The sequence below is a fragment of the Cervus elaphus genome, chromosome 30 (assembly GCF_910594005.1).
Source record: "Cervus elaphus chromosome 30, mCerEla1.1, whole genome shotgun sequence".
NCBI classification, from domain to species: domain Eukaryota; kingdom Metazoa; phylum Chordata; class Mammalia; order Artiodactyla; family Cervidae; genus Cervus; species Cervus elaphus.
This window is the reverse complement of record NC_057844.1, coordinates 27,091,122-27,107,765: the sequence shown is the minus strand read 5'-3', so window position 1 is coordinate 27,107,765 and position 16,644 is coordinate 27,091,122. Positions and strand designations below refer to the sequence as shown.

General features: G+C 38.1%; 1 protein-coding gene and 1 long non-coding RNA gene across 2 annotated transcripts in view; one reads left to right on the top strand and one right to left on the bottom strand.

Moving 5' to 3' along the window:
* LOC122686614 overlaps window positions 1-16,644 on the bottom strand; it is a 546,075-nt gene that overhangs the window by 301,087 nt on the left and 228,344 nt on the right. The window lies entirely within an intron of this gene.
* LOC122686612 (60S ribosomal protein L39) lies at window positions 1,088-1,963 on the top strand. Its single transcript, XM_043891779.1, has one exon. It carries the CDS (start codon window positions 1,133-1,135, stop codon window positions 1,286-1,288), a length of 156 nt encoding a protein of 51 aa, XP_043747714.1. The 5' UTR covers window positions 1,088-1,132; the 3' UTR covers window positions 1,289-1,963.

Here is a 16,644-nt window from a genome sequence, read left to right as displayed (position 1 = left end):
GAAGTTTTGGTTTCTGCTCTGAAGCTGAAGGAACTTCAAAGATTTCCAAGCAAGGTAGTATCAATGACTATATTTGAAAAGATGATCTGTGCAGTAAATGGAAGAATATTCTGATCAAATGAAATATTGAATTTGGAAAGGCTTGTTAGGAGGTCTGACACCTCAGGTCCTGGATGGTGAGGTTCCACATTTGGTTAGAAGCACTAGGAGTGGAAGGACTGGACAAACTCTAAGTATACTGGGAAGATAGAGCAACAGTCCCATTACCCAGTTTGCTTTAGGAGGTGAAAGAGGAAGTTTGAGAACAACACTCTGAGTAATTCAGGGAAATATTGACATTATTAACACAAAAGAAGAAACATATTTATTTGAAGCAGAGGTTTAATTCCACTTTGCATCTTTTCAGAACACAGGTTCGTCCTCAAGATGAAAGTAAGGACTAGAAATGCAGCTTATTGATAATTCGTGGTAATACACTGATAATATGTACATTCAAAGCAGAGAACAGTGGGAGGGAAGTGGACTCAGAATCTTAAGAAGGAAGAGGAGAAGGGAAGAAAAATGAGCACAAACTTAGAAAAAGAAAATATTTCATTATGTTCATGAAAGCATTGATTCCACTAATTTTCACCTTTCTATGAGCTAGCAAAAACTATGTCACTTATGTTACAGGGAAGAAAATAAGGAGTAGGCCTTCATTCATTTAATAACCGTCTATTAAGCCCTTATTAGACATGAGTACTAAGCTAGGCTCTGAGGATTCAATGTGAGCAAATTAGTCCAAGCTTCTGCTTTCATAGTGCTTACATTCTTCTGCAGTAAACAGTCAACAAAAAAGAAATAATGAGTTAGACAATCACGGTTTGAGTGCAATAAAGGAAACAGGTAGAGTGATGCAATAGAGTACCTGGGGGAGGCTGCTTCAGAGAAATAACTAAGAGAAGTCCTCCTTGCAGAGGTGAACTTCGCCTTGAGATTTGAAAAATAAGGAAGAAAAGAAGTGGCAAAAGTCATTCCACCCACAAGGTGAAAATAAGAGCTCAAAACAGAAAAGGACCTGGTGTGTTTAAGAAACATGAAGACTCTCTTCTCTTCTCCGCCATCCTATGTGCGGTTGAGTTCTGTCTGCACCATGTCTTCTCACAAGACTTTCAGGATCAAGCGATTCCTGGCCAAGAAGCAAAAGCAGAATCGTCCCATTCCTCAATGGATTCGAATGAAAACTGGCAATAAAATTAGGTACAACTCCAAGAGAAGACATTGGAGAAGAACCAAGCTGGGTCTATAAGAAGCCTCACATAAAAAGTGGCACATATGTTAAGATCACTTATTTAAGCAGCCGTATCACAGTGAGAACATCACTACTGTAATGCTTGGCTCCTGATGGTTCTTATTTCCTCACTATCAGTCTGAGACCAGTAATAAATATGATACGTTACGTTGGAACTGTTATTGTATTATATGGTTTGTGATGACGTACTGAATAAATACTCCTGTCAGGACACAGGGCTGTCCAATGATAGAAATGTTCTCTAGCTACCAAGTACTTAGAAGTACTAGTAAGTACTAGAAGCTAGTAAATTAGGAACTGTCTTTTTAAAAGCTTTGTTGTCTTATGGTTCCCTATAACTAGCAGCTCTTAAACCTACTGTTACAGGAAGTACACATATGTGTCATCCTTGTACCTGAACGCAGCACCTTTTTAAAATAAACTGTTGGGGGGGGATGCCTTGCCACAAGACATGCAGGATCTTAGTTCCCCAACCAGGGATTGAACCCACTTGGCTGCCAGGAAAGTCCCATAAAAAGCATGTTTATATGCTATTCTATGATGGGAACCAGGGTTTGGCAAACTGGTCTCCCACCTGTTTTTGTATGGTCTGTGAACTGAAGTTCTGCATTTTTAAATGGTTGAAAAAATCAAATATTTTTGACATTTAATAAATTCAAGTTTACCTACCAGAAAAAAAAAAAAGAAACATGAAGAACCTACTGTGTTGCTGCTTACTGAGCAAATAGCAGAGCCTGGCGGTCTACAGTCCATAGGGTCACAAAGAGTGGGAAACAACTGCACATAGGAGAGTAAAATGAGACGGGATTGGAAAGATGAGAAGATGAGCAGAACCTTGCAAATCACAGTAAATAGCCAGGGCTTCATTATCTGAAGGAAGAAGGAGCCAAGTGAAGGGTCTTAAGCAGGGAAGGGACATAATCCAATTCACATATTAGAAAAGGTCAAGAGTGGAAGATCAAGACATAAGATATAATGGCAGTCTGTCTCAAGGTAGTGAACTAGAGATGGAGAGAAAAATAATTTGAGATACACTGAAGGTGAAACTTACAGGACTTACTATTGGAGAGAAGAGAGGGAAGATAAAGAATCAAGGATAACTCCTGGCAACTAAGTGGATGATGGTACCATATATGGAGAAGGGAAAGACTGGGAAGGGGGCTACTTTGGGCACAAGAATGATGGGGGTGTAGGAAAGGGTTGAGGAGATAGCTATCAAAATCTGCATTTTAGAAATATTTAATACTAATACTAAAATGACTATTAGACATTCAAATAAAATTGTCAAGTTGGCAGTTGTCAATCTGTACAACTACAAATTTGAAATCTGTTGGAATATAGAGGGGTTTAAAATCTTAGGACTGGGTAAGTTTATAGATCAGGAAGAGAAAATCGATAGAAAAGAAAATCTGACCAATAACTGAGTCCCAAAGTCAGAAAACTCACTCTGGCCCCTTCCAAGAACCACAGTCGACCTTAGCAATCATTTTATCTAGTCAAGTAGTACTGGGATGGCCAAGGTCATTTTTTGGAACTTGGCTAAATGGAGGTAGAGTTATGAATATATTTAGTAGGTTCAGTAAGCCATATTTCTGTGGTTCATAGCCTCTTCCTTGTATAGTTAACTTACTTTTTACCATCTCTATATAGGAACTTTTTACCATCTTTTTATAGGAACACTCTAATCACCATCTTAGAGATTCTATGTTGGTTGTTACAAGCACAGGTCAGTTGGCAATTATCATGCCCTACTTTTATAAGGGAAAAATTCCAAGGCAATTCTTAACTTTTTCACCATCAGAAGGCATGTGAAACATAAAATGCTTCTCGAGTTCACAAAGTGAAACAAATTCTGGGCAGTTTTAACCTGCCATTGAGCTACACAGTTCATGGGTGGTCATATGACAAGGCAACTATATAAAAAGAAAGGACAAAGGGCTGCAAACACACTTGAGAACTTTAGTAAGTATTTATAGTACATACCTTGCACAGCTTATTCCCTTAATTGCTCTAGAGAAAAAGCTGCTGCCACGTCACCTAATACCATTGGACTACTCAGTAGGTTGAAAATGTTATGAATACTTCATTTTGATTGTTAAGAATTTAAATGTAACAAGACAATGTCTCCATTACAAAGGTTTTCAAGCCCTACAGCCTAGATACATTGATATTCTGAAGACCCTAAAATGTTGTGGAAGAGAAACATGAACATAAACAAGAAGCAAAAAGTTTATTCAAAAAGTTACTTAAATGGATACATGTACATGTATACTTGAGACTCTTTGCTGTCCACCTGAAACAATCGTTAATTGGCTACACTTCAATATAAAATAACAAGTTTTTTTAAGTTACTAATGTTCCAACACAGCATTTTAACTACAGTTCTGAAGGAAAGACATTTGTATCATCTTAAGAGAAATAAATGAGAAACTACACTTAAGAGAAACTTAAGAGAAACTACATCTTAAGAGAAATAAATGAGAAACTACAAATTGAATTGAGCTTAATATGAAGAGTTTCTTCTTTTGTTGTCTTTAAATTTATTTAATTATAGAACTGAAAGGTAAGTCCAAGTAAAATTATTAATGGACTGTGAAACAAAAACAATAAGATGAGAGAAGAAATCAATACAAATTATTCTAATCTCAAAAAGCAAATGGTAAAAGATATATGTATATATCATACTAAAAGTAGTTATTTATTAGGAGGAAAAGATAAATTTAGAATAGTAGCAAAGAATAGGATTTATGTTGTTTGATAATCCTATTAGAGACAAGAAGTGAATCTCAGTAGCACACTGGAAAGGAATTAAAGCTCTTGCTGATTTGAGGCAAAATACTAAGAATGTACAAGATAATATAAATCTCATTCTATCTCACCATGAGGAGGACAATGATGACAAATGGTTAATGAATGTTGTCATTTCACAGTAATTATAATTAATCACTCTACAAGGAGACTTGAAGTGTCATAAAATCTTACAGCTTAAATATGAAAGAAACTTGATTAAAGTTATGCAAGTTAACCATCCTAAAACTTTATATGGCATTACCAATGATGATACAAAACTGAAAAAAAGTCACTAAGCTACACATAATATCAAACAATTTCTATTCAACCAAAAGAAATAATTGCATTATTTTTCGAGTCTCTCTACAGAAAATATTATAAAATCAGTCATATAAAGTGATGACCAACAACTATCCAGGCAAAACTGTAGAGGGAAAAAGTATTATGAAGGCATGTCTTAAAGCTAATTAATTAAAAATATGTTTTTTAAGAATTTTAAGATTTTTTGGTTTATAAACATTTAAAAATTGTTGCAATTTCTCTTTCTGAATAGATATTTACTTTCCTAGTAAATTACATATTTATAATTTTGCATCTTTTTACTTAAGAAGGCCTCTACATTAGATAAGCATCATGCCACACATACCTGGATAGACCTCTGAGGCCTTTGAGCATTCAGATATTGGATAGAGAAAGAGAAACTATGCGTAAGGGTTGGCAGCTATGCAAAATGCTCTTGGAAGTCAAGATAAAGGAAGAGATGTGTTCTTTGCATTCAGCAACCTGAGCATGTTGGTGACCTTGACAAGACCTGAGTTCCTGGCATAGGGAAGATGGAGTCATATTGGAGAAGGTTGAAGACCAAACTGGCCATGTATAATATTCAATTATACTGTGCTGGTTATTTTCTGGTTTCCTCTCTAGATCAATTTCCCACCCTTCCCTGCCCTGCTTAGCCTTGGGAGGCTGACTTTTATCAACTGCTTCACCAGCCCTGCCTGCTGGTTTCCCCTTGGGTGGACTAGTTAAAGGCCTTGGCAGAAAACTGACGTGATGGACAGATTAACTAACATAATTATAGAGGTCCTTTTTCAGTATATTCATATAGCAAATGATTATATTGTATACCTTAAACCTATACAATGTTGTATGTCAATTATATCTCACTAAACCTAGGAAAAATTGATTAAATCTGAGAAATAATTATTTCAATACAGAGAGTGTACTCTGAATGAAATTTCCCTGCTGATGTAGAAACTGGCTTCGGTACAGCTATTAATACAGAAAAGGAAAATCTCACTGATCCATCTTTGATGTTTCCTAGCACTTTCTCTCTCAAGAAGATTATTAGAAAATGCCTATCCGATCATGTCACTCCCATGCTTTAAATCTTTCACTGTTCTCCAGTGTGTTGGGAGTCAAGTTCAAATTTGCCAGCTGAATACACAAGCCTTTCATTCCCTGAGTTCAGCCTACCTCTTCATCTTCACTTCTCGCCATTCTTGACTCGAGTTGGGAGCAGCCATTGCCACTGCCTGCCCACTTCCTGAGCACACTGCGCTCTGCGGGCCTCTTTTGTCGACACACGTGTGTGCCTGATTCCTCAGCTACTCGGAATGCCCTTCCTCCTCTTCTTCCTTCAAGGTTTATCTCAACCATTCTCTTGGGGGAACTACTTTTTATACTCCTTCGAATGCAAAAAGTACTTCCTTTTGATATTCGTATAGTCTCTCTCACATGAAATTGTCATGCTTAACATTATAGCGGTTACTCGTCTGTTGATTATTAGCCTCTAATGATTTCTGGAGAAATTGTTCATTTTGATATTTCCAGCATCCAAGACAGTCCCTGACATGTAGCAGCACTTAAATGTGTGTACATATTGACTAAATAGATTAGAGAAATGAGGGGAAACTTTGGTGAGGAAAAGGGGACACCACAAGGTTATAAGAAAAGACATGGATTTGTGAAGACATGAAATGAAAATATTGGGAATATTTGTACTAGGAAAGACAGGATATAAGATAGCCCATTTTCACATATGTAACACATTATCACAATTATAAATAGGCATATTTAAGGAAATGTGCTAGAATTGTGTCAAAAGAGTATATTTAAACATGAAGAAACACTTTCATCATAACTGGGGCATATGAAAAGTCTTCCTTTATACTTTTTAAAAACTGCTATCCTTGGATTGAGATTGACATGTACATAACATTATACTTAAAACAGATAACTAACAAGGACCTACTGTATAGCACAGGGAACTCTGCTTAATATTCATAATAATTTGAAAAAGAATAGATACATGCATATATATAACTGAATCACTTTGCTGTATATCTGAAACTAACAACCAGTCCATCCTAGGGGAGATCAGTCCTGGGTGTTCATTGGAAGAACTGATGCTGAAGCTGGAACTCCGATACTTTAGCCACCTCATTCGAAGAGCTGACTCATTGGAAAAGACCCTGATGCTGGGAGGGATTGGGGGCAGGAGGAGAAGGGGACGACAGAGGATGAGACGACTGGGTGGCATCACTGACTCGATGGACATGAGTTTGAGTAAACACCTTTAGTTGGTGATGGACAGGGAGGCCTGGTGTGCTGCGATTCATGGGGTCGCAAAGAGTTGGACACAACTGAGCGACTAAACTGAATTAAACTGAACAACATTATTAATCCACTTTGCAACAATATAAAATAATTCCAATGGCATCCCTAAAAACATTTTTAAAAAATAAGATGAAAAAACATCTTGCTTAATGGTTTGGGTAGGCATTTGCCTGGAGGAAAAATGGAAATATAGTCTTACATCTATTTAGAGTTGCATATATAAGCTAGTCCACCTGAGTCAGGATAGCACAGTGGTGGAGTATAGACCTGAGCACAGTTCTCATCCTCACTTCATGACTTACTATTAACTTATTACTACCTACTACTTGCTAACTATGTCACTTTTATCATCACCAACACTATTGTTTCACATATAAGGAAGTTATGATCCAGGAAGGTGCAATTACACTCAGGGTTCCGCCTCAAACCAGGTATTCAGATATGCTTCCCACTACACTTTCCATGACAGAAGGACTAGGAATTGAATGAACTGAATGCAGCTGGGCTTTTACACAGTTGTATACACAGTGAAAAACTGCATTAAGAATTCAAAACTGTGGAAAACAGTGTGGAGATTTCTTAAAAAACTGGAAACAGAACTGCCATATGACCCAGCAATACCACTTCTGGGCATACACACTGAGGAAACCAGATCTGAAAGAGACACGTGCACCCCAGTGTTCATCGCAGCACTGTTTATAATAGCCAGGACATGGAAGCAACCTAGATGCCCATCAGCAGATGAATGGATAAGGAAGCTGTGGTACATATACACCATGGAATATTACTCAGCCGTTAAAAAGAATTCATTTGAATCAGTTCTAATGAGATGGATGAAACTGGAGCCCATTATACAGAGTGAAGTAAGCCAGAAAGATAAAGAACATTACAGCATACTAACACATATATATGGAATTTAGAAAGATGGTAATGATAACCCTATATGCAAAACAGAAAAAGAGACACAGAAGTACAGAACAGACTTTTGAACTCTGGGAGAAGGTGAGGGTGGGATGTTTCAAGAGAACAGCATCGAAACATGTGTATTATCTAGGGTGAAACAGATCACCAGCCCAGGTTGGATGCATGAGACAAGTGCTCGGGCCTGGTGCACTGGGAAGACCCAGAGGGATCGGGTAAAGAGGGAAGTGGGAGGGGGGAACGGGATGTGGAATACATGTAAATCCATGGCTGATTCATGTCAATGTATGGCAAAAACCACTACAATATTGTAATTAGCCTCCAACTAATAAAAAAAATAAAAATTAAAAAAAAAAAGAATTCAAAACTGGAATCATGTATAACCTTTATCAATAAAATGATTAAAGCTCTATTTTCATTAGGCTTATTTTTTACTGCAAAACACTTTTCTGTTGGTGGGTTATTTAAAGACTTCCTTTCAAAACCAAAAGGTTTAACATTACTTCCTTACTTGAAGCTAGAATTTTTTAAAGGTAATTGAAAGTTAAATTGACATCAGGACCCCCCACAACAGAACTAAAAAAGAATGTTGGCCTTAGGGCTTCCCCAATGGCTCAGAGGTAAAGAATCCACTTGCCATGCAGGAGATATGGGTTCAGTCCCTGGGTCAGAAAGATCCCCTGGAGGAGGAAATGGCAACCCACTCCAGTATTCTTTCCTGAATAATGCCAAAGACAGAGGAACCTGGCAGACTACAGTCCACAGAATTGCCAAGAGTCAGACACAACTGAGCAAATGAGCACACACGCACACACAAAGTTTGTTACCTATGAGAAGCTTCATATCTATTATTTAGAAAAAGCTATTCTCCAAGTCAGGCTTCAGCAATACGTGAACAGTGAACTTCCAGATGTTCAAGTTGGTTTTAGAAAAGGCAGAGGAACCAAAGATCAAAATGCCAACATCCGCTGGATCATCAAAAAAGCAAGAGAGTTCCAGAAAAACATCTATTTCTGCTTTATTGACTATGCCAAAGCCTTCGACTGTGTGGATCACAATGAACTGTGGAATATTCTGAAAGAGATGGGAATACCAGACCACCTGACCTGCCTCTTAAGAAACCTGTATGCAGGTCAGGAAGCAACATTTAGAACTGGACATGGAACAACAGACTGGTTCCAAATAGGAAAAGGAGTACGTCAAGGCTGTATATTGTCATCCTGCTTACTTAACTTATATGCAGAGTACAATATGAGAAACGCTGGGCTGGAAGAAGCACAAGCTGGAATCAAGATTGCCAGGAGAAATATCAATAACCTCAGATATGCAGATGACACCACCCTTAAGGCAGAGAGTGAAGAGGAACTAAAAAGTCTCTTGATGAAAGAGGAGAGTGAAAAAGTTGGCTTAAAGCTTAACATTCAGAAAACTAAGATCATGGCATCTGGTCCCATCACTTCATGGGAAATAGATGGGGAAACAGTGGAAACAGTGGCTGACTTTATTTTGGGGGGACTCCAGAATCACTGCAGATGGTGACTGCAGCCATGAAATTAAAAGACACTTGCTCCTTGGAAGGAAAGTTATGACCAACCTAGACAGCATATTAAAAAGCAGAGACATTACTTTGCCAACAAAGGTCTGTCTAGTCAAAGCTATGATTTTTCCAGTGGTCATGTATGGATGTGAGAGTTGGACTGTGAAGAAAGCTGAGCACCAAAGAATTGATGCTTTTGAACTGTGGTGTTGGGGAAGATTCTTGAGAGTCCCCTGGACTACAAGGAGATCCAACCAGTCTATCCTAAAGGAGATCAGTCCTGGGTGTTCATTGGAAGGACTGATGCTGAAGCTGAAACTCCAATACTTTGGCCACCTGATGTGAAGAGCTGACTCATTGGAAAAGACCCTGATGCTGGGAGGGATTGGGGGCAGGAGGAGAAGGGGACGACAGAGGATGAGATGGCTGGATGGCATCACTGACTCGATGGGCATGAGTTTGAGTAAACTCCATTAGTTGGTGATGGACAGGGAGGCCTGGTGTGCTGCGATTCATGGGGTCACAAAGAGTCGGACACGACTGACTGAACTGAACTGAACTGAACTGAACTGACTGAGTGATGAAATGGAGGGTTTCATCACTAACCAGAACTATTTTCTGGTTACACTTGGACAGCTGAGGTATGTGCTTGTTAGACAACTGTAGGCCCATAGATAGGAGATTTACTGTGTGTGTGTATATGTATATATATCTATATATATATCTTTTTTGTTGAATACATTTGGAAATTGGTCCTTAGTTATCTTTTTAAATATCACTTTTACTTTAATTTTTTTTTCCAGGACAAAATGTAGGGAGAAGATGAAAGTTTAAATGGATTATAAATAAAAATCATAAAGATTCATGAAATCATCAATCCATTCGTATTTATAGAGTTTGCATGCCTCTCATAGTTTTAAGATGATTATTTCACAGTCAGGGTTATGGTTTTCTCTCAGTAATCTCTGCCCTTTAAAAATTCAATTCATAGTAATCTTTTTCTTCCTACATTTCATGAATTAAGTCTTCTCCTCCAGTGTGATAGATTTTTAAAAAACCTAATGACTAAAAAAAGATTGTAAATCTTTTTGCAGCTATTATAAATAACAATGTCTCATTTCTGGATGAATATTAAGAATTTGCACTGTGCTTGCTGTTTAAAATATCTTTTAAATGTCCACAATTGAATTAAAGCCTTATGTTCAATCATGAACCATGAAATTAGTTGGTATTACCAGTGTTCTGCAACTCAGCCCTTGAAAAAATTTAAATAAAAAGATTGCAATGCAAAATTACTGAGTCTCAACTAAAACTGGGTCTTTGTAAATTGATACTTTATAAATGTCTTGATTGCATCACTAACAAAGGACAAAAAACAAAAGAACCTCACCTTGACTGCATAATTCTTTATTTTAACCCCTCCCACCCCCAATAAACCAGGTAAAGTAGATTTTAGTGGCAGAGAATATCACAAGATTATTTCTTTGTTTCAGTTTTTTAATGAGAGCTAAGATTATATTTACATATAGTGTCTGTTTAAATTTTGGATGACTTCCTGACCCATTTAATCAAGAACTCATTTCACCCAAATGATAAAATATTATATAGTGATCAAAATAATAGACAAATAGTCAAACAGACTATACTGCAAGATCTGATCTGAACTGAAGCCAGCCAAGTCTTTACCAAGTCTGCACCAACTTTTGACTTAAAACAACAAAAGAGATACTACTTTTACCAGCAACATGGATTTATTAGGGAATAGCAAGGGCTAGAAAATGTAACTTATGGCAAATCACAGACAAGTCTGGAGGAAAAAGGACTCTTTCTATTATAATGGGTAAGGGGATTTGGGAGAGGCTATTAATATTATAAACAAAAAACCCACTGGAGGAAACTGGGAATTCAAAGAGTAATAGCTTTTCATCGGTTGAGTGTGACAGGCTCTCATTGGCTGGACTGTTGCTGGGCAAGGAGAAATTTTTCTTTTTCTCCTGCTGAGTGGTAAGTAGTAACCTCCGTCCCACTGGAGATGAAGATATTCCTCTTTCCCTGTAGGACCTTAAATTGTTCCCTTAGTTTATGAGAGCTTCCCCTTCTGGCTTCCCAACTCCACTTTAAATGGGGTTTCTGTTTATTTTCACACCAAGGACAATTTCACTGTGTCATAACAGAAGTTGTCTGCAGAATGCAGTGTTGACATCACCTGGGAGTGTGTTAGAAAAGCAGAATTTCAGGCCCTTCCTCAGACTTCCTGAAGCGCAATCTACATTTTAACAAGATTCCAGGTAAATCAAATGCATGTTAAGGTTTGAGAAGCACTGATTTAGCTGATTAGCCTAAAGGTTTAAATTTCTTCCCTAATTGCCTAAAATAATACCTAGGAAGAAAACTGATCAATCGTTTTTGGAGAGAAATGCTATGGCACCTACCATCTGCAGTTTCAGATTTTACCTCATTTAATCTTCTTTAAAAATCCTGGAAGGTAGGTTTATTTCCATTTTTACAGTGAAGGAACTAAGTACCTTGTCAAAAATTACACAGCTAATAAATGTTGGAGCCAAGATCTAAAACATGGTTAGTTTGGCTCCAATGAACCCTATGTCTTTTCCATTATAAAGCACACTACCCTTTACCTTGTTCATTTTAAAATATTACTTAGAGCCATTAAATGTTTTCAATATAACCCTTAGATTAAACTTTATCATCAAAATCCATGTATTAAACTCACTTTGTTTGTCACTTACATTTTTGCACTCAATGTCCAAGGCTTCCCTGTATTTGTCACATCTTCAGTATAGCAAGCTGAGTTGTTCATCCTATCGCCTAAAGTCCTTTATGGCACATATTTTCCCCTTGACCTCAGAAATTATCTTTTTTGGAATTTTATAGATACATATATTTTTCAAGGTTTATTACAGGTAAAATGATCTCTAAATCTTATTTTCAAGCACGGTGGTTAAAAATTACATAGGAATCCTGCAAATGGTGCCCCACTAGCTGTGTAAATTAAGAATTACTATTTTCTTTTCGTTTGGTAGGGAAAGTAAAAGAAAGTGAAAGTCGTTCAGCCATGTCCAACTCTCTGCGACCGCATGAACTATACAGTCCATGGAATTCTCAAGGCCAAAATACTGGAGTGGGTAGCCTTTCCCTTCTCCAGGGGATCTTCCCAAAACAAGGATCAAACCCAGGTCTCCCACATTGCAGGTGGATTATTTACCAGCTGAGCCACACGGGAAGCCCTTGGTGGGAAGTGTGTGCCACACAAAATAGTCCACTAGGGTTACTGTCATGCCACTGCCCATCATCACCTACAGATAAACTGTAATTCTATCACCCATTGAATTAGTCTCTGGATCTGGTTTTCAGAAATATGTGACACATAAGATAAGGTTTTCATTTTAGAGACCTCCTCACCACATTTTCTAAGGTTCTTTTCCTCTAGTACCACTTTCTAGTACTAATTTCTATATCATTTCAGCTTTAACTAGAAAAGCACAACTGCTCATAAATGATGTTAAACTAAAATCATTTTAAGAGAAGGGAGTGGCAAACCACGTCAGTATTCTTGCCTTGAGAACCCCATGAACAGTATGAAAAGGCAAAAAGATAGGACACTGAAACATGAACTCCCCAGGTCGGCAGGTACCCAATATGCTACTGGAGATCAGTGGAGAAATAACTCCAGAAAGAATGAAGGGATGGAGCCAAAGCAAAAACAACACCCAGTAGTGGATGGGACTGGTAATGGAAGTAAAGTTTGATGCTGTAAAGAGCAATATTGCATAGGAACCTGGAATGTTAGGTCCATGAAACAAGGCAAATTGGAAGTGGTCAAACAGGAGATGACAAGAATGAACGTTGACATTTTAGGAATCAGCAAACTAAAATGGACTGGAATGGGTGAATTTAACTCAGATGACCGTTATATCTACTACTGTGGGCAGGAATCCCTTAGAAGAAATGGAGTAGCCATCATGGTCAACAAAAGAGTCCGAAATGCAGTACTTGGATGCAATCTCAAAAACGACAGAATGATCTCTGTTAATTTCCAAGGCAAACCATTCAATATCACAGTAATCCAAGTCTATGCCCCTACCAGTAATGCTGAAAAAGCTGAAGTTGAATGGTTCTATGAATACCTACAAGACCTTATAGAACTAACACCCAAAAAAGATGTCTTTTACATTATAGGGTACTGGAATGCAAAAGTAGGAAGTCAAGAAATATCTAGAGTAACATGCAAATTTGGCCTTGGAGTACAGAATGAAGCATGGCAAAGGGTAACAGAGTTTCGCCAAGAGAACACACTGGTCATAGCAAACACCCTCTTCCAAAAACACAAGAGAAGACTCTACACATGGACATCACCAGATGGTCAACACCAAAATCAGACTGATTATATTCTTTGCAGCCAGAGATGGAGAAGATCTATACAGTCAACAAAAACAAGACCGGGAGCAGACTGTGGCTCAGATCATGAACTCCTTATTGCCAAATTCAGACTGAAATTGAAGAAAGTGGAGAAAACCACTAGACCATTCAGTTATGACCTAAAGCAAATCCCTTACAATTATAAAGTGGAAGTGACAAATAGATTCAAGGGATTAGATCTGACACATAGAGTGCCTGAAGAACTATGGACTGAGGTTCATGACACTGTACAGGAGGAGGGATCAAGACCACCCCCAAGAAAAAGAAATGCAAAAAAGTAAAATTGTTGTCTGAGGAGTCCTTATAAACAGCTGTGAAAAGAAGAGAAGTGAAAGGCGAAGACCAAGACGAAAAGGAAAGATATACCCATTTGAATGCAGAATTCCAAGAAACAGCAAGGAGAGATAAAAGCCTTCCTCAGCAACCAATGCAAAGAAATAGAGGAAAATAACAGAAAGGGAAATACTAGAGAGCTCTTAAAGAAAACTAGAGATATTAACGGAAAATTTCATGCAAAGATGGGCACAATAAAGTACACAAATGGTACAGACCTAACAGAAGCAGAAGATATTAAGAAGAGGTGGCAAGAATACACAGAAGATCTATACAAAAAAGATCTTCATGACACAGATAACAATGATGGTGCGATGGCTCACCTAGAGTCAGACATGCTGGAATGTGAAGAAGTGTGCTTTAGGAAGATCACTATGAACAAAGCTAGTGGAGGTGATGGAATTCCAGTTGAGCTATTTCAAATCCTGAAAGATGATGCTGTGAAAGTGTTGTACTCAATATGCCAGCAAATTTAGAAAACTCAGCAGTGGCCCCAAGACTGGAAAAGGTCAGTTTTCATTCTAATCCCAAAGAAAGGCAATGCCAAAGAATGCTTAAACTATAGCACAGTTGCACTCTTCTCATATGCTAGTAAAGTAATGCTCAAAATTCTCCAAGCCAGGCTTCAACAAGACATGAACCATGAACTTCCAGATGTTCAAACCAGATTTAGAAAAGGCAGAGGAACCAGAGATCAAATTGCCAACATCCACTGGATCACTGAAAAAGCAAGAGAGTTCCAGAAAAACATCTACTTCTGCTTTTCTGACTATGCCCAAGTCTTTGACTGTGTAGATCACAATAAACTCTGGAAAATTCTTAAGGAGAGGGAATACCAGACCACCTGACCTTCCTCTTGAGAAATCTGTATGCAGGTCAAGAAGCAACAGTTAGACTGGAGATGGAACAACAGACTGGTTCCAAATTGGGAAAGGAATATGTCAACACTGTATATTGTCACCTTGATTATTTAACTTCTAAGCAGAGTACCTCATGAGAAATGCTGGGCTGGTTGAAGCACAAGCTGGAATCAAGATTGCTGGAGAAATATCAATAACCTCAGATATGCAGATGACATCACTCTTACAGCAGAAAACAAAGAAGAACCAAAGAGCCTCTTGATGAAAGTGAAAGAGGAGAGTGAAAAAGCTGGCTTAAATCTCAACATTCAGAAAACTAAGATCATGGCATCTGGTCCCATCAGTTCATGGCAAATGGGGAAACAATGGAAACAGAGAGAAACTTTTTTTGGGGGGAGGGGGTCTAAAATCACTGCAGATGTTGACTGCAGCCATGAAATTAAAATTGCTTGCTCCTTGGAAGAAAAGTTGTGACCAACCTAGACAGCATATTAAAAAGCAGAGACATTACTTTGCTAACAAAGGTACTTCTAGTCAAAGCTATGGTTTTTCCAGTAGTCATGTATGGATGTAAGAGTTCGACTATAAAGTAAGCTGAGCACTGAAGAATTGATGCTTTTGAACTATGGTGTTGGAGAAGATTCTTGCGAGTCCCTTGGACTGCAAGGAGATCAAACCAGTCCATCCTAAAGGAGATCAGTCCTGAATATTCATTGGAAGTACTAATGATGTAGTTGAAACTCCAATACTTTGGCCACCTGATGAGAAGAGCTGACTCATTTGAACAGACCCTGATTCTGGGAAAGACTGAAGGAGAGAGGAGAAGGGGATGACAGAGGCTGAGATGGTTAGATAGCATTACTGACTCAATGGACATGACTTTGAGTAAGCTCCAGGAGTTGGTGATGGACAGGGAAGCCTGGTGTGCTGCAATCCATGCAAAGAGTTGGACACAACTGAACGACTGAACTGAACTGAACTGAACTGAATTGAACTGGAACTAAAATTCTTATTGCAGGAGTAGAACTCACTCAATTGCAAAAACTGATGGAGTACTCTATGAAGGCTGATGCCTCTGCACCTAAAGATGAGCCCAAAGTTCCTTTAGGTCAGACAATCTAGATGTCAGGAAAGGAAGTTGGCTATGGATGAGAGCAAAGACAAACTAGAACCTACAGGAATAGTTAAATTGACAAGGAAAACTAGAGGCCATGTCTCTCACCAACTCCCACTTCAATGCTGTGGGTGACCTGCAAGGGAAGCCAGTGTCTTTTCCCATAAAGGGGTATACACAGTTGGCTCATCTCTCAGGATCTGAAAGAATCACCAGATATTGCTCCATTCCAACAAGATGAGCAGATAAATGACCTTGAACATGTGTGGGTTGGCCCTTAACAGGTATTCACAATGTTAAAAATGTAATTTCTCTTTCACATCCACCTTCCAAATCTTGTATTTAATGACTTTACAGACAATGTCAACCCAGGACTGTATTGGAAGGGAAATTTCTGAGAAATGTTACCTAATTTCTATATTAGGTAAGCTGAAGGTGTACTATCAAAAATCATTAACTTTTTCCCATAAATAAAGATGTTTCACATACATTAATACAAAAATGTTAAATGGGTTTTCCCACGATGTATATTTTAGAAACTCTGGATCTGCAGCAAACTTTGTCGGGGGAAAATTAGGATTACTCAAATCACTTAATTAAATTCCATCACCCTCTCTAGGTGTGCAAAAATACACATTATTTTATGAAAGGTTCTGAGAAGTCTTGAGTCCTATTTACCGTGGTTTAACCCAAAGTCACCCAAATTTATTTGTCCATAGAATCCTTTTTCACCCATAATAAC